General features: G+C 43.8%; 1 protein-coding gene across 1 annotated transcript in view; it reads right to left on the bottom strand.

Annotated features, from left to right (window-relative positions):
- Nucleotides 1-25,583, bottom strand: part of LOC130865102 (putative HERC2-like protein 3) — a 58,118-nt gene that overhangs the window by 14,893 nt on the left and 17,642 nt on the right. Inside the window, 10 exon segments of the mRNA XM_057755984.1 lie at nt 2,447-2,638; nt 4,037-4,188; nt 4,303-4,439; nt 4,514-4,687; nt 5,330-5,463; nt 21,005-21,200; nt 21,286-21,410; nt 21,517-21,649; nt 21,844-22,058; nt 24,622-24,772. Coding sequence (XP_057611967.1) covers nt 2,447-2,638; nt 4,037-4,188; nt 4,303-4,439; nt 4,514-4,687; nt 5,330-5,463; nt 21,005-21,200; nt 21,286-21,410; nt 21,517-21,649; nt 21,844-22,058; nt 24,622-24,772 — 1,609 coding nt within the window.

The following is a 25,583-nucleotide window of genomic DNA, read 5'->3' on the forward strand; positions in this document are numbered from 1 at the left end:
CCAAGAGAATCATTCCAAACATCTACGCACAAGCACGAGGACACAAAGTTCACAAAGAAACACTGCTACGGCTAAGATCACATGCTGACCTTCACCCAGTGAAAGCGGGTGATTTCAAAACTCAACTCTTGAAACAGATGGATCATCTATACAAAAACTAAACAGAAAAATGCTGGAGCTAAATGATGGCATAAATAAATGGACCTAGGATATATTTACAGAATATTTTACCCAAAGACAAAAAAAAAAGTGCCTTCTTCTAAGAGCTCATGGAAATTTTTCCAAATCTACCACATACTTATATTTAAAGCAAGTCTTAAAAAATACAAGAAAATTAAAATAACACCCTGCACCCTATCTGACCATCAAGGATTAAAATTGGTTATCAACAACCACAAAAACTGCACAAAGCATACCAAGTCATGGAAACTGAACAACTCACTATTGAATGAAAAGTGGGTCAAAACAGAAATTAAAAAAGAAAATTAAAAAATTTTTGGACTGTAATGAAAATGAAAATACACCATGCCCACATATACAGGAAACAAACTATCAGTCCTAAGAGGCAAGTTATAGTACTAAGTGATACCCAGAAAGTTAGAGGTCTCACATTAGCAGTGACTTACTGACATGCCTGAAAGGTGTAGAACAAAGTGAAGAAATAACACCCAAAAGTAGTAGATGGCAGGAACTAACCAAACTCCAGGCAGAAATCAATAAAATATTAACATAAAACAATACCACCACCATCATCAACAACAAAAATACAAATAAATCAATGAAATGAGTTAATTCTTAATGAAAATCAGTAAGATTGATAAAAAGTTTAGCCAAATTAGCCAAAACATGTAAAGAGAAGATCCAAATTAATAAAATTAAGAGTTGAAAAGGGGGACAGCACAACAGACAGAAGAAATCAGAGAATCATAAGGACATAGTTTAAAAATCTATACTGCACCAAATAGGAAAATCTAAAAGAAATAAATATATTTCTTGATATATACCACCTACCAAAGCTAAATTAAGAAAACACAAGCAATTTAAACAGATTGCAGTCAGTAGTGAAATAGAAACTATTATTAAAAGTCTGCCAAGCAATAAATAAATAAATAAAAGTCAGGACCAGAGAAATTCAATGCACACTTCTACAAGACTTTCAAAGAAAAATTAATGTCAGTACTCCTCAAATTATTCCACAAAATAGAAACTGAAGGAACATTGCTAAATTCTTTTGACCAAGGCCATAATTACCCAGACACCTAAACCATCTCATGACCGGAAGAAGAAGCAGAATTCCAAACCACTGTAAGAGCCAGAAGAACAGGAAGCATGCTTTGAGATTGCACCTCTTAGGAAACCCAGGAACCCTGGACAGGCTGCTGTCTAACCCTAGACAAGGAACCAAGGAATGCTGAGAGGGAGAGAAATTGTCTTCCCAGGGAAGAACCCACAATTCTTTTTCCCCCCACTTTTTAAAATCCTTCTCATTTAATTGTAACAGAGCTTGTGCACAAAGTGAACACTGTGAGACCATCCCAGTCTTCCAGTAGGGTTGCCATTCACTCTTACAGCCCCCAACAGTAAGGCTCGCTAGCGCTCATTACAGCTGAGAATACTTCCTTAGTAAACTGTTGGGTTTCTCTCATCTGCATGTTCCTACACTGGTTTCCTGTTCCAGTATTAAACAACCTGGAAAGAACAAGGGGCGCCTTCCAAACTCTAGCATCCACCTGCAGAATTACTATGAGATCTCAGTGTTTTCTCCTTTTACCATCAAAAGAATCAGAGACAGGTATCCAAGAATTTATATACAAACATTCCTAGCAAAATCACTCACTAAAGTAAAATGATAAAATATCCCAGCTGTCCATCAATGAATAAACAAAATGTCAAATGCTCAAATAATAACATTTCAGCCATAAAAAAGAATGAAATACTGACTTACACTTAAAATACAAAGACAAAAGCCTACAAATTACGACAGCACTTACATGAAATCCTCAAAAACTGTAAATCCACTGAGACAGAAAGTCAATTTGTGGCTGCAAGGACAGGAACGAGGGATAATCAAGGGTGATGGGTAAACAGGATGCATTTGAGGTTATGAAAATGTTCTAAAACAACACCGTAGTGACAGCTGCTCCAAATGTGACTGTCACCAATGGGGACCCTTCACCTTTAATCCCAGCACTCCGGAGGCAGAATCAGGAGGATCTCTGTGAGTTTGAGGCCAGGGTGGCCTCTATGAAGAGTGCCAGGCGAGGCAAGGGTATGTATCCAGTGACCGTGTATATATCTACACAGCCAGAGAGAAAATAAAGGAAACAGATGCTGATGTCAGTACCATTGTTCGCTTACACTCAGCACAGTTAAAAGGCTAGCTTTTATGGGTAGGATGTGTATGTGTCACGTTTTTCTAAAGGATCCAAGGTCAAAGCCAACCTACCGATCAGCCTCAGTGGCATCTGTGTGAGGGCCAGTGTGCCTGAGTTGAGCAAGAGATCAAGGTTGTTTGCACCATGCTGCAGGGTGAGCATGCTGAGCATCACCAGAGGAAATCGAGCTTGTGGGATGGTCCCCAGACTTGGTCCTGCCAGGTTCTCATGAGTGATGGTTTGCAGGGGGACAGGCTGGATACCTAATGAGCATTAACATTCAGCTGAATTTCTCATTTATAGGCACAATGCAGTTGATTCACAACACAGTGGAGTTCGGTTATTATTTACTTATTTATTTATGTAACTTCTTTTTTTACAGTGAGTTTCCCCATAGTTACGGCAGATCTATTTTATTTTGTGGTATTCTTACCATCTGCATACCACATACTGTGATCTTTGTCTTCAAGATAAAGTACAAAAGGGGAAAAGTTAAGTTAGTTTAGTGATAAATTCTAGTACAATTTTCACCATTATTGTCAAACTGAACTCTGTAATAATGCCAGTATTTAAGGGAGGAAGCTAAGCTTTTCCTGATTATACTGCTTCAAAAATTCAGAGATTCTGAAAGGGTTTCTAGCAGTTTCAGCACAGAAACTATTTAGAGGTAGGAGTACTGGTGCACACCTTTAATCACAGTGCTCTGGAGACAGATGCAGATAGACCTCTGTGCGTTGGAAGCCTACCTGGTGTAAAGTTTGAGTTCCAGAACAGCAAAGCATACATAGTGAGACCCTGTCTCAAAAAAGAAATGAAACACCAAAAAATTCCAAACAAATACCAATTTAAAAGTGTGGGGACAAAATAAAAAAATGTAGGGATAAGAACCCCAAAGTGTGGCACTCCATACTACACAGTAAAACCCTAAGGTTAATTTATGTGTGTGTGTACTAATGTACATTAATATAAATATATTACATAAATATATATATATATATATATTTAGCACTGGGCAAGGTGGTGCACACCTTTAATTATATATATTTATTTAAAAAATATATGTATTATGTAAATATATATATATGGGCAAGGTGGTGCACACCTTTAATTCCAGCACCTGGGAAGCAGAGGCAGGTGGACCTCTGTTAGTTGAGGCCAGCGTGGTTTACAGAGTGAGTTCCAGGACAGTCAAACACAAAGAAACCCTGTCTCAAAAAATAAACAAAACAAAAAAATACAAAAACAAAGTGTATATATCATATTTTCTAAATACCTTTGGGTGTCTTTCACTTTACCACCATAAAACTAATCTTGCCATTTCTCTACAATACTCAAATTACCTAGGAAATCAGTATTAGTGTAGTATACTGATGCCTCAGAGTATATGGTGTAACACTCATGAAAATGCAGCCTAATTTATTTTATTAAAATATTGAGATTATGTCTTTTGCACAATGTTCAGAGTTCCATTTTGAATCTAAAATAAAGCTAAATGCACCCAAGATTATTGTTCTGGTGCACAAAGTTTCCAAAAGTGACTTTTAGTAATTCTCTACACTACACACTTAAGACAACAACACGGCATTGCTGCAATCACAGTCACTACCGTATTATCAGTTTTAAAATAAGGACTTTTAATTATCACGTTTTCTTTAGCTCACCCAGTTCTTTAAATTTGGCACTCGCATCCATCAGAACACATCGAATATTGTGAACTGCCCAAGCATACAGCTTGCCGAAAGTCACTTCCAGCAGCATCCGATTGAACAGTGGAATTAAATCTACATCCTTCAAGCAGTCTGTAAGTGGTTCCCTTTCAAACACAGAAACAGAATTAGACTCGCAACACTGCCAGACTTTTAACTCCAGAAGAACAGCAGTGTGTTGCCAAGATTCCCATATTTGAGAAAAATTTATAAAGCTTTACCCTATAGCAATTCCTTCAGGAATAAGTCTTTGCCATCCACAAAACATAGCATATTGCACAGAAGGAAGTAAGAAACTCTTGGCTGCCAGTTTCAAAATTGTATCTATCCCTTCCAGACGAACCTCTGCTCTATCCAACTGCAAAAGAGCAACATTTACAGTCCGTGCTCCTTCTGACTCAGTGTGAAGAAGCGTGCCACACAAAGTCTTACCTGTTTCAGGAGGCACTTTCGCATTTTCTCCACATCTACTGGCTCTTCCTTAAGAGCAAATTCAACGATGGTTCTGAGCAGTGCAGACTGTGGGTAAAGGCCCTGCACATTCTGCTTTAACCACTTGTATTTATGAACTCCCGTAACTGTATTCAACAGCGGCTGCCATTTGTCCTAACAAACAGAACAGCGTGCTCCATTAGTTTCTCTACTAACATGCACTCTAAACAATCAGCACTAGCGGTTTTGTTGTTTGCTCATCTGCTTATCACTAAGAATAGGACCCAGGACTTTGCAACACAAGCAAGAAAAGCACCTCGTCACTGATATTTTAGATTGAGGAAGTAACAGATTACTTTTTGAAAACATTAATTGCCTCATGGGCCAATAGTTTCTCAAACAAATAAGAAAATGAATGAATGCTACATTAAAAAAAAAAAAGCTGGATGCTGGTAGCACACACCTTTAATCCCAGCATTCGGGAGGCAGAGGCAGGCGGATCTCTGTGAGTTTGAAGCCAGCCTGATCTACAAGAGCTAGTTCCAGGACAGGCTCCAAAGCTACTGAGAAACCCTCTCTCAAAAAACCAAGGGGGGGGGAGATGCACTACAGAGCCAAAACCAAAAGGAAACAGTCCTCTGGCAGTGTGACTAGACAGAACAGTCAAGGTTAATAAGAAGTCTGGGGCCACACTTCTAAAAACGCACTATACTCAGTAGCCTGCACGTGCTCAGGACAATGGCATCGCACTAGAGATTCCTCTAATGTGTGCAGTGTTTCTATCACCCACTCTAAGAACCACAGAGAATACTTCACCTTGGGAGACTTCATGGAAATGGGTCTTTTGTCTACATTTATAGGACTATGAGGCAAAACACAAGCTTCTTCTAAATCACTCTCTTCGTTCCCAATCTTTTCTTCACCATCAGTAGATTCTGGCTTCTTAGGAACTGTATTTTAAAACATAAAAATCATTTATATAATTGTTAATTAAGAACTACTTTATTTTTTTTTTTTTTTTTTTTTTTTTTTTTTTTTTACTTTTTTTTTTTTTTTTTTTTTTTATTTTTTTTTTTTTTATTCTTTTTTAATTAAAATTTCCACCTGCTCCCCGTTTCCCATTTCCCTCCCCTCCTCCCAAATATTGCCCCCTCCCCCCACTCCCCTCCCCCTATCCCCACTCCTCTTCTCCTCCCCCCACACCATTCCCCCTCCCTCTCGATACTGAAGAGCAGTCCAAATTCTCTGCCCTGCGGGAAGACGAAGGTCTTCTATCTACGTCCAGGAAGGTGAGCTTCTAAACAGGCTAAGCTCCCACAAAGCCAGTTCATGTATTAGGATTGAAACCTAGTGCCATTGTCCTTGGCTTCTCATCAGTCTTCATTGACCGCCATGCTCAGAGAGTCCGGAATCAACCCATGCTTATTCAGTCCCAGACCAGCTGGCCTTGGTGGGCTCCTAATAAATCAGTTCCACTGTCACAGTGGGTGGGTGCATCCCTCGTGGTCCTGATTTTTTGCTCTTGTTCTCCCTCCTTCTGCTCCTCATTTGGACCTTAAGAGCTCAGACCGTTGCTCCAAATTGAGAATCTGTCTCTACCTCGATCCATCGCCAGATGAAGGTTCTAAGGTGATATGCAAGAAATTCATCAGTATAGGATAGGGTCATTTCAGGTTCCCTCTCCTTAGTTGCCCAAGGTACCAGCTGGGGACATATTCCTGGACACCTGCGAACCCCTCTAGAGTCAAGTCTCTTGCCAGCCCTAAGATGGCTCCCTTAGATAGGATATATACTTCGCTGCTCCCGTATCCATCCTTCCTATATCCCAACCATCCCAATCCCCCGAGCTCCTCCCATCCTCCCCTTCTCATATTTCTCATCCCATTTCCCCTTTGCCCCGTGCCACCTCACCCGCAAGTTCCCAGTTTTTGCCCTGCAATCTTGTCTACTTCCCCCTCTCCATGCGGATGACTATATGATTTTCTTTGGGTTCACTTTCTTATTTAACTTCTATAGGATCACACATTATATGCTTAATGTCTTTTATTTATGGCTAGAAACCGATTATGAGTGAGTACATCCCATGTTCCTCTTTTTGGGTCTGGGATACCTCACTCAGGATAGTGTTTTCTATTTCCATCCATTTGCACGCAAAATTCGAGAAGTCATTGTTTTTTACTGCTGAGTAGTACTCTAATATGTATATATTCCACACTTTCTTTATCCATTCCTCCATTGAAGGGCATCTAGGTTGTTTCCAGGTTTTGGCTATTACAAACAATGCTGCTATGAACATAGTTGAACAGATACTTTTGTCATTTGATGTGGCATCTCTTGGGTATATTCCCAATAGTGGTATTACTGGATCTTGGGGTAGGTTGATCCCAAATTTCCTGAGAAATCGCCACACTGATTTCCAAAGTGGTTGCACAAGTTTGCATTCCCACCAGCAATGAATGAGTGTGCCTCGTTCTCCACAACCTCTCCAGCAAAGGCTATCATTGGTGTTCTTGATTTTAGCCATTCTGACAGGTGTAAGATGGTATCTCAAAGTTGTTTTAATTTGCATTTCCCTTATCGCTAAGGAGGTTGAGCATGACCTTAGGTGTCTTTTGGCCATTTGAATTTCTTCTGTTGAGAATTCTCTGTTCAGATCAGTGCCCCATTTTTTTATTGGGTTCATTAGCATTTTAAAGTTTAGTTTCTTGAGTTCTTTATATATTTTGGTGATCAGACCTTTGTCTGTTGCAGGGTTGGTGAAGATCTTCTCCCAGTCAGTGGGTTGCCTTTTTGTCTTAGTGACAGTGTCCTTTGCTTTACAGAAGCTACTCAGTTTCAGGAGGTCCCATTTATTCAATGTTGCCCTTAATGTCTGTGCTGCTGGGGATAAACGTAGGAAGTGATCTCCTGTACCCATATGTTGTAGAGTACTTCCAACTTTTTCTTCTATCAGGTTCAGTGTGTTCAGACTAATATTGAGGTCTTTAATCCATTTGGACTTGAGTTTTGTGCATGGTGATAGATATGGATCTATTTTCATTCTTCTACACGTTGACAACCAGTTCTGCCAGCACCATTTGTTGAAGATGCTCTCTTTTTTCCATTGAATACTTTTAGCTCCTTTATCAAAAATTAGGTGTTCATAAGTTTGTGGGTTGAAATCAGGGTCTTCTACTCGGTTCCATTGATCAACTTCTCTGTTTTTATACCAATACCAAGCTGTTTTCAATACTGAGGCTCTGTAATAGAGTTTGAGGTCAGGGATGGTAATGCCTCCAGACGATCCTTTATTATATAAGATTGTTTTGGCTATCCTGGGTTTTTTGTTTCTCCATATAAAGTTGATTATTGTCCTCTCAAGATCTGTGAAGAATTTTGATGGGATTTTAATGGGGATTGCATTGAATCTATAAATTGCCCTTGGTACAATTGCCATTTTTACTATGTTGATCCTCCCTATCCAAGAGCAAGGGAGATCCTTCCATTTTCTGGTATCCTCCTCAATTTCTTTCTTCATTGACTTAAAGTTCTTGTCAAATAGATCCTTTACTTCCTTGGTTAGGGTTACCCCAAGATATTTTATGCTATTTGTGGCTATCGTGAAGGGTGATGCTTCTCTGATTTCCATCTCTGCTTCCTTATCCTTTGTGTATAGGAGGGCAACTGATTTTTTGGAATTGATCTTGTATCCTGCAACGCTACTAAAGGTGTTTATCAGCTGAAGGAGTTCTTTGCTGGAGTTTTTGGGGTCGCTTATGTACACTATCATATCGTCTGCAAATAATGAAAGTTTAACTTCTTCCTTTCCGATTTGAATCCCTTTGATCCCCTTATGTTGTCTTATTGCTATTGCTAGAATTTCAAGCACTATATTAAAGAGGTATGGAGAGAGTGGACAACCTTGTCGTGTTCCTGATTTTAGTGGAATAGCTTTGAGTTTCTCTCCATTTAATTTGATGTTAGCTGACGGCTTGCTATAAATTGCTTTTATTATATTTAGGAACGACCCTTGTATTCCTAATCTCTCTAAGACCTTTATCATAAAGGGATGTTGAATTTTGTCGAATGCTTTTTCCGCATCTAATGAAATGATCATATGGTTTTTTTCTTTCAGATTATTTATATGATGGATTACATTGATAGATTTTCGTATGTTGAACCAGCCCTGCATCTCTGGGATGAAGCCTACTTGATCATAATGGATAATTTTTCTAATGTGTTCTTGGATTCGGTTTGCCAGTATTTTATTGAGTATTTTTGCGTCGATGTTCATGAGTGAGATTGGCCTGTAGTTCTCTTTCTTGGTTGTGTCTTTGTGTGGTTTTGGTATCAGAGTAACTTCAGCTTCATAAAAGGAATTTGGCAATGACTTCTCTGTTTCAATATTGTGAAATACATTAAGGAGTATAGGTATTAGGTCTTCTTGGAAGTTCTGGTAGAATTCTGCATTAAAGCCGTCTGGACCTGGGCTTTTTTTGGTGGGAAGGTTTTTTATAACAACTTCTAATTCTTCGCGACTAACAGGTCTATTTAGATTGTTCACCTGGTCCTGGTTTAACTTTGGTATATGGTACTTATCTAAAAAAGTGTCCATTTCTTTTACATTTTCCAATTTTGTGGCATACAGGTTTTTGTAGTAAGATCTAATGATTCTCTGAATTTCGTCTGTGTCTGTGGTTATGTCTCCCTTTTCGTTTCTGATTTTGTTAATTTGCGTATTCTCTCTCCGCCGTTTGATTAGTTTGGATAGGGGTTTATCAATCTTATTGATTTTCTCCAAGAACCAGCTTTTTGTTTCATTGATTCTTTGGATTGTTTTCTGTGTTTCTATTTTGTTGATTTCAGCCCTCAATTTGATTATTTCCAGTCTTCTACTTCTCCTAGGTGAGTCTGCTTCTTTTCTTTCTAAAGCTTTAAGGTGGGCTATTAGGTCTCCAATGTGTGCTTTCTCCGTTTTCTTTATGTGGGCACTTAATGCTATGAACTTTCCTCTTAGCACTGCTTTCATAGTGTCCCATAGGTTTGAGTATGTTGAGTCTTCGTTTTCATTGAATTCAAGAAAGACTTTAATTTCTTTCTTTATTTCTTCCTTGATCCAGGTGTGGTTCAGTAGTTGACTGTCCAATTTCCATGAGTTCATAGGCTTTCTGGGGATAGCATTGTTGTTGAATTCTAACTTTAATCCATGGTGATCTGATAAGACACAGGTGGTTACCGATATTTTTTTGTAACTGTGTAAGTTTGCTTTGTTGCCGAGTATGTGGTCTATTTTCGAGAAGGTTCCATGAGCTGCAGAGAAGAAGGTATATTCTTTCTTATTTGAGTGGAATGTTCTATAGATGTCTGTTAAGTCCATTTGATTCATTACCTCCCTTAATCCTCTTATTTCTCTGTTAGGTTTCTGTCTGATTGACCTGTCCATTGGTGAGAGAGGAGTGTTGAAATCTCCTACTATTAGTGTGTGTGGTTTGATGACTGCCTTGAGTTTTAGTAACGTTTCTTTTACATAAGTGGGTGCTTTTATATTAGGGGCATAGATATTCAGGATTGAGACTTCATCCTGGTGAATTGTTCCTGTTATGAGTAAAAAATGTCCATCTCCATCTCTTTTGATTGATTTTAGTTTGAAGTCAACTTTCTTAGAAATTAGTATGGCCACACCTGCTTGTTTCTTAGGTCCATTTGCTTGATAAACCTTTTCCCAGCCCTTTACTTTGAGTAGATGTCTGTCTTTGTGGTTGAGGTGTGTTTCTTGTAAGCAACAGAATGTTGGATCCTGTTTTCGTATCCAATCTCTTAGCCTGTGCCTCTTTATAGGTGAGTTGAGTCCATTGATATTAAGTGATATTAATGACCAGTGGTTGTTAACTCCGGTCATTTTTACTTTCTTTCTTTCTTTCCTTCTTTTTGTAGTAGAGTTTGTGTGTTTCCCTTCTTCAAGTTGTGCTGGTGAAGGGTCATTAGATGTCTGAGTTATTGTGGGCATTGTTGGACTCCTTGGTTTGTGATTTTCCTTCAATTACTTTCTGAAGGGCTGGATTTGTGGCTACGTATTGTTTAAATTTGTTTTTATCCTGGAAAATTTTGTTTTCTCCATTTATAGTGAATGAAAGCTTGGCTGGGTATAGTAGTCTGGGCTTGCATCCATGGTCTCGTAGTTTCTGCAGTATATCTATCCAGGACCTTCTGGCTTTCATGGTTTCCATAGAGAAATCAGGTGTAAGTCTGATAGGTTTACCTTTATAGGTAACTTGACCTTTTTCCTTTGCAGCTCTTAATATTCTTTCTTTATTCTGTATGTTTTGTGTTTTGATTATTATATGACGAGGAGATGTTTTTTTTTGATCCAGTCGATTTGGTGTTCTGTATGCTTCTTGGACCTTCAAAGGAATATCTTTCTTAAGGTTGGGAAAGTTTTCTTCTATAATTTTATTAAATATATTTTCTGGACCATTGAGCTGTACTTCTTCTCCTTCTTCTATCCCTATTATTCTTAGGTTTGGTCTTTTTATTGTGTCCCAGATTTCCTGAATGTTTTGTGATGAGAATTTGTTGGTTATGCTGTTTTCTTTGATGAGAGTGTTTATTTTCTCTATGGTATCTTCAGTGTCTGAGATTCTTTCTTCTATCTCTTGTAATCTGTTGGTGGTACTTGTCTCTGTAGTTCCTGTTCGTTTATTCAAATTTTCCATCTCCATCCTTCCCTCGGTTTGTGTTTTCTTTATTACTTCCACTTCATTCTTCAAGTCTTGAACCGTTTCCCTTACCTGTTTGATTACTTTTTCTTGTTTCTCTTGGTTTTCTTGGGTATCTTTGAGAGATTTATTCATTTCCTCTACCTTTTTGTTTGTAATCTCTAATTGGTTGTGGCAGTTTTTCACCTCCTGTTTAAGGTCCTCTATTATTTTCATAAAATTCACTTTTGAGTCGAATTCTTCTAATTCTTCTGGATTAGGGTGTACACTTCTCATTTCGGGATTCCTGGATCCTGGTGATGTCACGTTGCCTTTCAAGTTGTTGGGGGAATTCTTGCATTGGCGCCTGCCCATCTTTTCCTTCAAATGGAGCCAGGAGAGGCCTGATGTCTTGGACCAGTCTTTGCTGTGACTAACTCTCTAGGTGTATCTCCTCAGTGTAGGGGCAGGAACCGTTCCCTTCCAGATGAACTCCTCAACACCAAAACATGGATGCGTGGTATTCCAATGACCCGCGTAAAGAAGGCCGAATGCAAGGGGTCGGGCGGGGTCGAGTAGAACACAGGCGACACTGCAGTACAAGCTGGAGGTGCCTGCACTCCCTTTCGGGGGTTGCTGAGGCCTGCCCGCTAGGCAGGCACTCACTGCTCTGGTTGGGTAGCCTTAGTGTAGGGGCGTTTGTGCTCTCTACCGGGACCGTCCGCCCCAGGATAGTACACACTCACCCGTCCCGATGAAACTTCTCGGCACCTACACAGGAACTCCTGGATGCCACAATGAGCCCGGGACCAAGGGAAATAGGGGGCAGGGAGAGCAGGTCCAGGAGATCACAAGCAGAGACTGCAACCCCAGCAGCAGGGGCCCGCTTCCCCTGGTGGGGACCTTGAGGCCTGCCCTCTAGTCAGGCACTCACTGGTCTGGGCTGGTAGCCTTAGTGAAAGGGCAGGAAACTGTTCCACAGCTAAGGACCTTGCAGACAAGGCAGGCTTGGGGGTGGGGGTGGGGGCGGGTGTGTAGGAGAGAAAGCCCTGCAGCAGGAGCTGGGGGAGGGGCGTTTGTGCTCTCTACCGGGACCGTCCGCCCCAGGATAGCACACACTCACCCGTCCTGATGAAACTACTCGGCACCTACACAGGAACTCCTGGATGCCCCAATGAGCCAGGGACAAAGGGAAGTAGGGCGCAGGCAGAGCAGGTCCAGGAGATCACAGCAGAGACTGCAGCCCCAGCAGCGGGGGCCCGCTTTCCCTGGCGGGGACCTTGAGGCCTGCCCTCTAGTCAGGCCCTCACTGCTCTGGGTTGGTAGCCTTAGTGAAAGGGCAGGAAACTGTTCCACAGCTAAGGACCTTGCAGACAAGGCAGGCTTGGGGGTGGGGGTGGGGGGCGGGTGTGTAGGAAAGAAAGCCTTGCAGCAGGAGCTGGGGGGGGGGGGCGTTTGTGCTCTCTACCGGGACAGTGCGCCCCAGGATAGCACACACTCACCCATCCAGATGGGACTTCTCAGCACCTATGCAGGGATTCCTGGTGGCCCCAATGAGCCCGGGACCAAGGGAAATAGGGGGCAGGGAGAGCAGGTCCAGGAGATCACAAGCAGAGACTGCAACCCCAGCAGCAGGGGCCCGCTTCCCCTGGTGGGGACCTTGAGGCCTGCCCTCTAGTCAGGCACTCACTGGTCTGGGCTGGTAGCCTTAGTGAAAGGGCAGGAAACTGTTCCACAGCTAAGGACCTTGCAGACAAGGCAGGCTTGGGGGTGGGGGTGGGGGCGGGTGTGTAGGAGAGAAAGCCCTGCAGCAGGAGCTGGGGGAGGGGCGTTTGTGCTCTCTACCGGGACCGTCCGCCCCAGGATAGCACACACTCACCCGTCCTGATGAAACTTCTCGGCACCTACACAGGAACTCCTGGATGCCCCAATGAGCCAGGGACAAAGGGAAGTAGGGCGCAGGCAGAGCAGGTCCAGGAGATCACAGCAGAGACTGCAGCCCCAGCAGCGGGGGCCCGCTTTCCCTGGCGGGGACCTTGAGGCCTGCCCTCTAGTCAGGCCCTCACTGCTCTGGGTTGGTAGCCTTAGTGAAAGGGCAGGAAACTGTTCCACAGCTAAGGACCTTGCAGACAAGGCAGGCTTGGGGGTGGGGGTGGGGGGCGGGTGTGTAGGAAAGAAAGCCTTGCAGCAGGAGCTGGGGGGCGGGGGGGGCGTTTGTGCTCTCTACCGGGACAGTGCGCCCCAGGATAGCACACACTCACCCATCCAGATGGGACTTCTCAGCACCTATGCAGGGATTCCTGGTGGCCCCAATGAGCCCGGGACCAAGGGAAATAGGGGGCAGGGAGAGCAGGTCCAGGAGATCACAAGCAGAGACTGCAACCCCAGCAGCAGGGGCCTGCTTCCCCTGGTGGGGACCTTGAGGCCTGCCCTCTAGTCAGGCACTCACTGGTCTGGGCTGGTAGCCTTAGTGAAAGGGCAGGAAACTGTTCCACAGCTAAGGACCTTGCAGACAAGGCAGGCTTGGGGGTGGGGGTGGGGGCGGGTGTGTAGGAGAGAAAGCCCTGCAGCAGGAGCTGGGGGAGGGGCGTTTGTGCTCTCTACCGGGACCGTCCGCCCCAGGATAGCACACACTCACCCGTCCTGATGAAACTACTCGGCACCTACACAGGAACTCCTGGATGCCCCAATGAGCCAGGGACAAAGGGAAGTAGGGCGCAGGCAGAGCAGGTCCAGGAGATCACAGCAGAGACTGCAGCCCCAGCAGCGGGGGCCCGCTTTCCCTGGCGGGGACCTTGAGGCCTGCCCTCTAGTCAGGCCCTCACTGCTCTGGGTTGGTAGCCTTAGTGAAAGGGCAGGAAACTGTTCCACAGCTAAGGACCTTGCAGACAAGGCAGGCTTGGGGGTGGGGGTGGGGGGCGGGTGTGTAGGAAAGAAAGCCTTGCAGCAGGAGCTGGGGGGGGGGGCGTTTGTGCTCTCTACCGGGACAGTGCGCCCCAGGATAGCACACACTCACCCATCCAGATGGGACTTCTCAGCACCTATGCAGGGATTCCTGGTGGCCCCAATGAGCCCGGGACCAAGGGAAATAGGGGGCAGGGAGAGCAGGTCCAGGAGATCACAAGCAGAGACTGCAACCCCAGCAGCAGGGGCCCGCTTCCCCTGGTGGGGACCTTGAGGCCTGCCCTCTAGTCAGGCACTCACTGGTCTGGGCTGGTAGCCTTAGTGAAAGGGCAGGAAACTGTTCCACAGCTAAGGACCTTGCAGACAAGGCAGGCTTGGGGGTGGGGGTGGGGGCGGGTGTGTAGGAGAGAAAGCCCTGCAGCAGGAGCTGGGGGAGGGGCGTTTGTGCTCTCTACCGGGACCGTCCGCCCCAGGATAGCACACACTCACCCGTCCTGATGAAACTTCTCGGCACCTACACAGGAACTCCTGGATGCCCCAATGAGCCAGGGACAAAGGGAAGTAGGGCGCAGGCAGAGCAGGTCCAGGAGATCACAGCAGAGACTGCAGCCCCAGCAGCGGGGGCCCGCTTTCCCTGGCGGGGACCTTGAGGCCTGCCCTCTAGTCAGGCCCTCACTGCTCTGGGTTGGTAGCCTTAGTGAAAGGGCAGGAAACTGTTCCACAGCTAAGGACCTTGCAGACAAGGCAGGCTTGGGGGTGGGGGTGGGGGGCGGGTGTGTAGGAAAGAAAGCCTTGCAGCAGGAGCTGGGGGGCGGGGGGGGCGTTTGTGCTCTCTACCGGGACAGTGCGCCCCAGGATAGCACACACTCACCCATCCAGATGGGACTTCTCAGCACCTATGCAGGGATTCCTGGTGGCCCCAATGAGCCCGGGACCAAGGGAAATAGGGGGCAGGGAGAGCAGGTCCAGGAGATCACAAGCAGAGACTGCAACCCCAGCAGCAGGGGCCTGCTTCCCCTGGTGGGGACCTTGAGGCCTGCCCTCTAGTCAGGCACTCACTGGTCTGGGCTGGTAGCCTTAGTCAAGAACTACTTTAATGTGCAACAATATACGCGCTGGTTTTTCCATCAGCTTGACACAACTGAGAAAATGCCTCCCTAAGACTGGCGGGGGGGGGGGAAAGAGGCCAAACCTGGGGATTATTCTCCTAATAGTGATTGATGTGGGAGACCCTAGCCCTTGCCGTCCCTGGGCAAGTGGTCCCGGGAATGTACAAGGGCAGGCTAAGTAATTCATGAGAAGCCAGGCAGTGAGCAGCACTCTTCCGTGGCCTGTTTCACTTCCTATCTCCAGACTCCTGCTGGAGTATCAGCCCTGACATCCCTCAGTGATGGAGTGTGACCTGAGAGTTGTAAATGAAATACACCCTTTCCTCCCCAACTTTCTTAGGGTCAGTGTTTATCACAGCAACAGAAAGACCTAGAAGGATGCATATTTTCTTCAAAACAGCACAGAATGACACTGTCAACTGTAATGCTCAAATGACAAAAGTAAAAACTATTACAATATGTATCCCATGGCATCTAGAAACAACACTGACATAGGTCAGAGTCAGGAGAGAAACAGTACAGCAGACTCTCCTAAAGAACAAAGGTGAGAGCTGCGCCATGTGGCACGCCCTTTTACTGCCAGCACCTGGGAGGCCGTTCAATCCACCTAATCCGCTATAAACACTCAACACTACAGTCTCCACCTCACGAAGAGGAGTTATGACCACATAAATGTCAACAGGGAGAGGCAGGCAACAGCTGGAACTACTCTGCAGAAAAGGTATGTGCTGCCGAGCCTGACAACCAGACCTTAATCCTTGGAACACACATGATGGTAGGAAAACAGACTCTTGCAAGCTGTCCTCTGATCCTCACAAGTATGTCATGGCAGCTGTGCCCACATGCATGTGCGTATGTGCCCACATGCACATCTGTGTGCGTAAACACACACAAATATTTTTAAATGACACTTTTATTTATGAAAGTTGCAATTTATATTTCATAAAATTTCATGAGTCAAAATAGTACCCTTCTTTCTGATTTCTTCTTACAATTTAAAATTGTAAAAAATCAAGACTGAGCCAGCCACAAGGGCCGGAACAAGCCTAAGGCAGCGAACTCCACAGGAACAGGACTGAGACAGTGACCTGGGCCTGAGCGGGCCTGGGACAGTGAATTCCAAGGGAGCAGGAGCGGATCCAGACCAGAGACATTTACAGAAACAGGACGGAGTCTGCAACCTAGGCCTGAGCAGACCTGAGACAGCAAACTCCATAGGAGGAGGTACAGAGGAGCAAGAGAGAGAGTGGGCTGGAGCCAGAGACCATTGCGAGTCCCAGCATGAGTCTGGGACCTTCAAGGGAGCAGACCTGAGCCAGGACCCCTGCAGGTCCAGGCATGAGTCTGGGACCTTCGAGGGAGCAGACCTGAGCCAGGACCCCTACAGGTCCAGGCATGAGTCTGGGACCTTCGAGGGAGCAGACCTGAGCCAGGACCCCTGCAGGTCCAGGCATGAGTCTGGGACCTTCGAGGAACTAGACCTGAGCCAGGACCTTTATGGGTTCAGGTCTGGGCATATTGGAGTCTGGGACCTCTTAGAGAGTAGATCAGAGTCAGAGACATTTGCAGGACCAACCCCAAGCCAAGGACCTCTGCAGCTGTGAATCCAGACCAGGGACATTTACAGAAACAGGTCTGAGCTGACAACCTAGGAGAGAGCAGGCCTGAGACAGCAAACTCCACAGGAGCACTGAGCAACCTCCAGGAACATGGAGTAATCAACAGGGTGACTGGAACCATGGCACTGACTGCAACATGAGGAGCAACCATCTAAGCCTTGGATCAATTGGCACCTGGAAGATTGATCACCAGAGTCAGACAGCCCCAACTACACCAATCAGAGGAAAAGATGGGTAGACAAGGTAAAAACACATGCAACACCACAAAGAACAACACAACACCTGTAAAATCTAGTGACCCTTAACAGCAACACCTGAACAACAAATTATAGATGAAGCAGAAGAAAATGACCTAAAAAATAACTTCAGGAGAATGTCTGAAACTCCTAAAGAAGAAATGAGAAATTCCCTCAAAGAAATGGAGGAAAAGACAAACAAAAAATGGGAAGACATCAACAAATCCCTTAAAGAAAGACAAGAAAAGCAATCAAACATATGAAAGAAACTGTTCAAGACTTAAAAATTGAAATAGAGACAATAAAGAAAACACAAGCCTAGGGAATTATAGAAACAGAAATCATGAGAAAACGATCAGGAACCACAAATGCAAGCATAAACAGCAGAATACAAGAGATGGAAGAGAGAATCTCAAGGGTTGAAGATACAACAGAGGAAATAGATTCATCAGTCAAAGAATACATTAAATCTAACAAAAGCTTAACACATAATATCCAGGAAATATGGGACACCATGAAAAGGCCAAGCTTAAGAATAATAGGTATAGAACAAGGAGAAGATGTCCAACTCAAAAGCACAGAAAATATATTTAACAAAATCATAGAAGAAAACTTTCCCAACCTAAAGAAAGATATGCCTATGAAGATACAAGAAGCTTACAGAACGCCAAATAAATTGGATCAAAAAAAGAAGTCCCCTCGCCACATAATAATCAAAACACTAAATATACAGAATAAGGAAAGAATATTAAGAGCTGCAAAGGAAAAGGGCCAAGTAACATATAAAGGCAGACCTATCAGAAAATCACTTGACTTATCAGGGGAAACAATGAAAGTCAGAAGGTCCTGAACAGATATGCTGCATTCAATAAGAGACCATGGATACCAGCCCAGACTACTATACCCAGCAAAATTTTCAATCAACATACAAGAACAAAACAAGATATTCCATAACAAAACTAGATTTAACCAATACCTAGCCACAAACCCAGCCCTACAAAGTACTAGAAGGAAAATTACAATCCAAGGAAGTTAGCTGCAACATCAAAAACACAGACCATTGATGATCTCACAGCAGCAAATCCCAAAGAAAGGAAAAACACACAAATTAACATCACCAACAATGAAAACTAAATTAACAGGAGATAGCAATCACTGGTCATAAATATCCTTTAATATAAATGGACTCAACTCACCTATAAAAAGACACAGGCTAACAGATTGGATATGCAATAGAATCCATCCTTCTGCTGCATACAAGAAACACACCTCAACGTCAAAGACAGACATCACCTCAGAGTAAAGGGTTGGAAAAAAATTTTCAATCAAATGGACCTAAGAAACAAGGTGGTGTAGCTATCTTAATATATAACAAAATAGACTTCAAAAACTCAAGCGTAGGGGCTGGAGAGATGGCTCAGAGGTTAAGAGCATTGCCTGCTCCTCCAAAAGGTCCTGAGTTCAATTCCCAGCAAACATATGGTGGCTCACAACCATCTGTAATGGGGTCTGTTGCCCTCTTCTGGCCTGCAGGCATACACGCAGATGAATATTGTATACATAATAAATAAATAAATATTAAAAACAACAACAAAAACTCAAGCATAGCATATAAACAACACAAAGACAGCAAGAGGCCACATTCAGCTACAGTCCTGCTTGTCCTCGCTGATCTCCCACATGAAGGGTCTGCCATCAGTGTATGAATGAACAGTGTGACTCCTCTGTTAGCGTCTGCAGTGAGGAGCGCTTCTACCGAATGTGCAGAGTGCTTTGGTATGTCTTCCCTTTCTTGGTCTTTTAAAGTTTTTAGACTAATTCTGTTCAATATATAACATAGAGAAAAAGGACAATATACCTAGGTATAAGGTGTTAACAAAGCCAGACTGGGTAGTCTAAACCCTGCAGGTTAAGGAAAGTATGGGCTGGAAAGATGGTTTATGGGAACAGTGGATGCCCTTCCAGGGGACCCAGGGTCAATCCTAGAATCCACACGGCAGCTCATCATTGTCTGCAACCAGGGGATTTGGCACCGTCTTCTGACTTTCAGGGGCACCAGGCATTCATGTGGTAGACATAGATGCAGGCAAAACACCCATGCATATAAAATAATAATGATTTTTAAAAAGAACCAAAGAAAGGGAAGTTTGTACCTTAACTAGCTCCTAAGTACTAAGAATTAAAGCCTAAGAACAGCCTCCTTTTAGGAGTGTTTTGGTTAAGTATGGGGAATCCCTATTATTCAGAAGCCTAAAGGCAGAGTCAGGAAAATGACAAGCTTAAGACTAGCATAGGCTACATACCAATGTCCTCTCTCTAAAAGAGTGTTTTTGCTGGTTTGTGGTGGTGCACCCCTTTAATCCCAGCACTTGACGAGGCAGAGGCAGGTCGATTTCTAAGTTTGGGGACAATCTGGTCTACAGAGCAAATTCCAGGACAGCCAGGGCTACACGAAGAAACCCTGTCTCAAAAGGCAAACAAACAAACAGTGTTTTCATGTACCTGAATTCTAGAGCCATGATAGGTGATAACGGATTGTGATGTTAAGAGTACCATATAACAGGTGCAAGAACTTTGCAAGCTAGAAAAGCACCCTGTCACTGATTTTTTTTAATTGAGTAAGAAGCAAATTACTGTAAAAAACATTAATAGCCTCAGGAACCAATACTTTCTCAAACAAAGAAATGAAAGAATGCTACCCTCTGGGGAGTTGAAATTTGAGTGACTTGTGTCAATCACACAAGTCCTGCCTACCTACTGGTCTGACAGCCACCAACAGAAACGATGGAAACCAAAGTTCATGAAAGTTTCCCTGACAGACACTAGCACTGGGAAACAACACAGGTTCTTATAGGATCCCACCAGCAGGAGACCCTGGAAGCTGTGCCAGACTGGCTCTCAGCATCTTCCCACACACACCCCTTTTCAATTCCCTTCTGTATCCTTTTGCAGTGATAAACTGTATCTGTGAGCATTAGCACATGCTATCAAGTCTGACAATATGCCGGATACACAGAGTCATCAGTCATTTCTACAGGTCAATGAGTTTCCAAGTGAGCTGGGAAGAAAAGCAGGGAGGAAAGAAAAGGAGAGGGGGAAAAGGAAAAAGAAGGGAAAGGGAAGAAAAGGGAGACATTAGTAGGAAGAAAGGTAGGTAGAAGGGAAAGAGGAAGGGAATGGAAGGAGGAAGAGGAGGATAGAGAAAAGGGGGTGAGTAGGAAGGGAGGGGAAAAGAGCAAATGGACCGGCGAGAGGACGGAAAAGCTTCAAACATCATACAGTACATCTAGACACCCACAACAAGCAGTTCCGGGTCCAGAAATAAGAAGCAACTGAGTTTTGACACAGGCCTGAGATCTGGCTATATACGTTTCCATGGTGTCAGTACCTGTGCACAACTGTGATCCAAAAATATTTGAATTTATTTGTCTTGGGTCTTTGAGGAATGAACGACTATATCCAGGGAAGCCCACTATATTCAACTGCTGTAATTATTCTGCTTTATTTACCAATTTATTCTGCTTGGTACTACCTGCAGTTTTGAGCACCCACTGAAGGTCTTAGAGTATATTACCCAAAGATAGAGGAAATTATCTTACTCAATACTTCAAAACAACAAAACATTGTTCTCACAAAAAAAGGCAAAATAAAATGTTCCAATATATTTCATTACCAGGAAGATAGTATAAATTTTTTAAAGTTCTTTCATTATCAACTTACTAATCAGGACTTCTGTATTCAATCACAAATATGCATAAATACTATGACAAACCATGAAAATGCCACAGGCAATGCCCACTATGACACACAACGTCTCTCTGAAGTCAGACTCAGTCAAGGTGGGAATGCATCCTAATGTTTACATCCCACAATGTCCCTCCGAAGTCAGACTCAGCCGAGGCAGGAAGGGATACACGGTAACGATACATCCTGACACTGACATCATTACCTCTCTTTTTCCTTCTTTCTCTAATGATCTTCTGAGCTATCCTCCTCCAACAGGGTAACGAGCCTAACAGCTTAAACTTAGGCATTATAGAGAGGTCACTACAAACAGCAGGCCTCAATTCATTGAAGAGAAATCTCAAACGTTCGATGACAGGAGCACACACCTCCTTGTAGGAACGGCCCTGTTCTTGATGAGTCTGTGAAGTTAAACAGGGAAATTGATTAACAACAAACGCGTTGCAACTGTTTACCCAGCAGGGAAAAAGATTAGAATCCGCTCACCTTAATGAGTGAGCATTTTGCCTGGTAGACAACTCGACAAACATCCACCACAGATTTAGGCAGTGTTCTGTGCTTCACTTCAATGCCAAGTGCTCCTACATGAACTAAAGATAATGCCACGTGACCTGTAAGAGACATTTTTGGAAAGGGCAAGGTAGGAATTGATATAAACTGCACATCATTTGAAAGGTCTACAATATAGTGAAAACACACAGGTTCTTAGCTCTGTACCTAAATCTTCATGTTTCAGGAGGCAGCATAATAGTAGACGGCCAACCTCCTCCACAGGATGCTCAGGAGGAAATGTGATTGGCGTGGTCAAGTGGCACTGTCTACAGTACCTTTCGATTTGACACAGAAACTCCTGCTAGAAGAGCCAGAGGTAACCTCGGAGTCACGAATAAATCTTCACAAACCCCAACATATCATAGCATCGACCCAGCTTTTTCCCACAGGTATGGAAACAAGTAATTATTACCTCAAAGCCAAATCTCAAATAACAAGCAATGCTGTGCTACTTGAAGATTACAGAATGCTGAGTCAGAGTATCAAACGCACCTTCACATTGTGGTCCTGGATGTTGTTGTCAGCGATGGCTTGCAGGAAGGCCTGAGAATGATCCCCCAGGGCCCATCTGTGAGAACACAGTCGGGACTTGCTGATGGGTGTGCCCCCGGGAGAGCTACAGTGATCCTCGTCTTTCTCTTCATTGTAGTTATAGTGAATCTGGCTGGTCTGTAGACCCCCAGAGAAAATCGATGACTGTAGCCACTCTAGAAAATGCGTAAGTATTCATTAAAGAGAAACTAAAGTCTTCAGAAATAAACACACACACACACAATCCTAAACAGAATACCCAGTTTCAAAAAAGACATTCAGCATCGCTCTTGCTAACATACTTAAACTCCCTACACTAGTCATGTGGAAAAAAATAACACAACTTTCTGACCTTAGCTATGGTGTGATGATTAGTTTAAATTGTCTATTTAACACAATACAGAATCACTTGAAAAGGCTATCTGTAAGGGATTGTCTAGATCAGATGTGTTGTGGAATATTATTTTAACTAGGCAAAGAAGTGTTACACTTTTTTGCTGCAGAATATGACTTTAACTGTGTAAAGATGTGTTATGTTAGATTATGCTGCATTTGTTTAATTATGTAAAGAGCTGTTATATTTGTTTCACCTTGCCTGCCTAAGGCACCGGATTGATCTAATAAAGAGCTGAATGTTCAATAGCTAGGCAGGAGAAAGAACAGGCAGGGCTGACAGGCAGAGAGAATCAACAGGAGGAGAAATCTAGGCTTGGGAGGGAAGGAAGAAAGAGAGAAAGAGGAGGATAGAACAAAGGAGACACCCAGGGCAAGAAGCTAGGCCGTCAGCAGCTATGCATGAGGAGCAGTGAAAGTAAGATGCACAGAAGAAAGAAAAGTAAAAAGCTCGAGGCAAAAGGTAGATAAAGAGAAACAGGTTAATTTAAGTTAAAAGAGCTAGCCAGAAAGCAGCCAAGCATCCAAAACTAGTAATAAGTCTCCAAGTCAAGATTTGGGAGCTGGTTAGTGACCCCCCCCCAAAAGAAGCCTGGTACACAGATGGGCCCTGCGCACTTTTATGGAAGATTGCCTTGACTGCATCTAAGCTGAGGGACACCATTCTCGGGATTTAAGTCCTGGACTGTGTCAAGTGGAGACGTGGAGCGGAGTAGCAAGCACGCATGTATTTATTTTCTGACTGCTTTCAACTGTGCACGGGATTAGCTGCTTCAAGTTCCTGTCTTGACTTTCTCACAATGGCCTGTTGACCTGCAACTGTAAGTCAAACACACTCTTTCTCCCTTTAAAGCTGTTGTGTGTCAAGGTGTTTTATCAGAGTGACAGGAACAGAACTAAAATGCATAACAGAACTGTGCAGGCTTCACAAGTACTGGTTTGGAGATATTTTTCCCAAAGGATTCTTACATTGGGAGCTTGGTCCCCAACATTTCAATGTTACAGTATGGGGCCCAGGAGGGGGTCCTCAGAGGCAGGACACCATGGCTGTACCCATGGAAGAGTAGATTTCATGGGGGGTCCTCAGAGGCAGCTCACTGTGGCTGTGCCCGTGAGAGAATAGATATCATGCCTACAGGGCCCTGATTAGCTCTAGAGAACAACTGCTACAAAAGCATGAACTTCACTCTTAAATCACATTCTGGCTTTCTATTATCACGTGATCTCAACCATCACGGGTGGATGAGTCATGCAGCCAAATGGGCCTGCCAGTCAAGCTATTTCTGATGGTAGCAAAAAAATTAATACAGCACCTAAAGACTCAAATACACACATTCACATGGGAAACCAGCAGACGCTCCCCTTACTCCAGCTCTAAGAGGAAGGGCAGCAGAGGCCTATCAAGGGCACTGAGGTGGAAGATCAGCACTATACTAGAGGAGGAGGAGGGACAGCAGAGCATTCTGAGTTCTGCAATCAGAGATGCTGAGCATGCAGGCAAGAAAGCAGCATGCCTGAACAATCTAAACTCTTCACAAAACTAAAGAAACAAGACAATATTTTAACAAACAACCCACATGTGTTTAAAGGAAACAGCTCAGAGATGGGAAAACAACGGGCTGGAAAGGAGAGAGCTGCGTGTTCTGCATTTGAAACATGGGTCCGGCAGCTCTAACCGGATATACCTTTTGTTGTGGTGATTAGGGATATTTATAGCTGCTTATGCCTCAGTGAAGGAAACCCCACTAGAAAATGACTGGCATGCCGGGCGGTGGTGGCGCACGCCTTTAATCCCAGCACACGGGAGGCAGAGGCAGGCAGATCTCTGTGAGTTCGAGGCCAACCTGGTCTACAAGAGCTAGTTCCAGGACAGGCTCAAAAGCTACAGAGCAGGTTTTTTTTGAGGACTTGGGGATGTATTCAGTGTTCTTACTGGATACTTAGATTTGAAATACTCGGGAACTTTCACAAATAGCTACATCAATTCTTCTAAACCACAGAGCTGAGCTGATTCTAATCACTTTGCTCTATGGAAAAAATGAGCAAGTCCTGGTTACCTCCCAAAGACAAGCTTCTGACCTGGCACTGGGTTGGGCCCCACCTGTCCAGGGGCACAGTGCCTTCCATTCTAGTTCCTCCTCTGTTGACCACTAGTACAAGTCTCAGGGAGGAAGGCTAACAGCACAGTCTACTCCACAGGCAGCTGAGGGCTTGGAGGTCATCCTGTCGTCTCCAGACATCCACTCTAACAAGCAGCCAAGGTCTCTGACCTCTTCGACAGTGCCCTTCCCTATATGTGCCAGTGCGGCACCTAAATCTGGTTAACAAAAGTAAAATCGCTCTTACTGGCACATTCAACCTCCACAGGAGACAGCGGTGTGCTCATTGCTAAATAGGAAGCATGTAATCCAAGAAGCAGGCCCAGGTTTCTCTCTGTGTCAATCAGAGGTGAAGACAGACTTCCCAGATCTGGTATGGTAACAACTTCTTGGTCAAGCTGAAAAAATTGTCAGTTGAGAAAACAAAGTTTATTAAATACAACACCAAAAAGACCAGGGGCTTGTGCATGTAAGAGCTACTGCCATGAGGACAAGAAGGTGCCAAGGGCACTTGTTACCACCTCAGGCAGTGAGTTCACAGTAGAGTCTGGAGCACACTAGAGGGCACACAGAGAAGATAAACAAAAGCTCTAGGGCATGAAAGAGGAGAAGCTTTGTTAAATGACTGAACTAGGATATTCCCCCGAAGAACCCAATAGGTATTTCAAATGACTTGTACATTTTATTTCCAGAAAGTACAGTGACTCACTGACCGCACAGAGACAGTGAGATCGAGAACAGTGGACACGCAGCATGTCTTAGCAGGACAGTGAGCCGTGGCCCTCGTGGGCAGGAAATCAGTAATTCAGGGTTAACAATAAAGCAAATGTGCTGTACAAGTAAACTTTCCAGTCACACCAGACAATGCACGAAGTTCATTTTCCCCTCCAGAAAATGCTTTAAGCCTCATTTGCTGACTTCTATTACTTCCTGATATCTGGAAGGTTAATCCAAATATATAAACTCCAATATTCATAAAGATGCATTTCTTTCTTAAATTACACTTCTTTCACTTTTCTCTAGAACAGTAAACCATTCTAAATTTTTATGTAAGTTGACCAACTGTAAAGCCAAAGCTTAATGTCTTTTTTTAAGTGGAACATTTCTCTATTTCTGACATAATGTGAACTTTTCAAGACTTACATATAATAAACCTTAACATACAAAACATAAATTCATCCCAAAATATCATGTAAACCAACATAATCA

Source organism: Chionomys nivalis, chromosome 23, assembly GCF_950005125.1.
Source record: "Chionomys nivalis chromosome 23, mChiNiv1.1, whole genome shotgun sequence".
Classification (NCBI taxonomy): Eukaryota; Metazoa; Chordata; class Mammalia; order Rodentia; family Cricetidae; genus Chionomys; species Chionomys nivalis.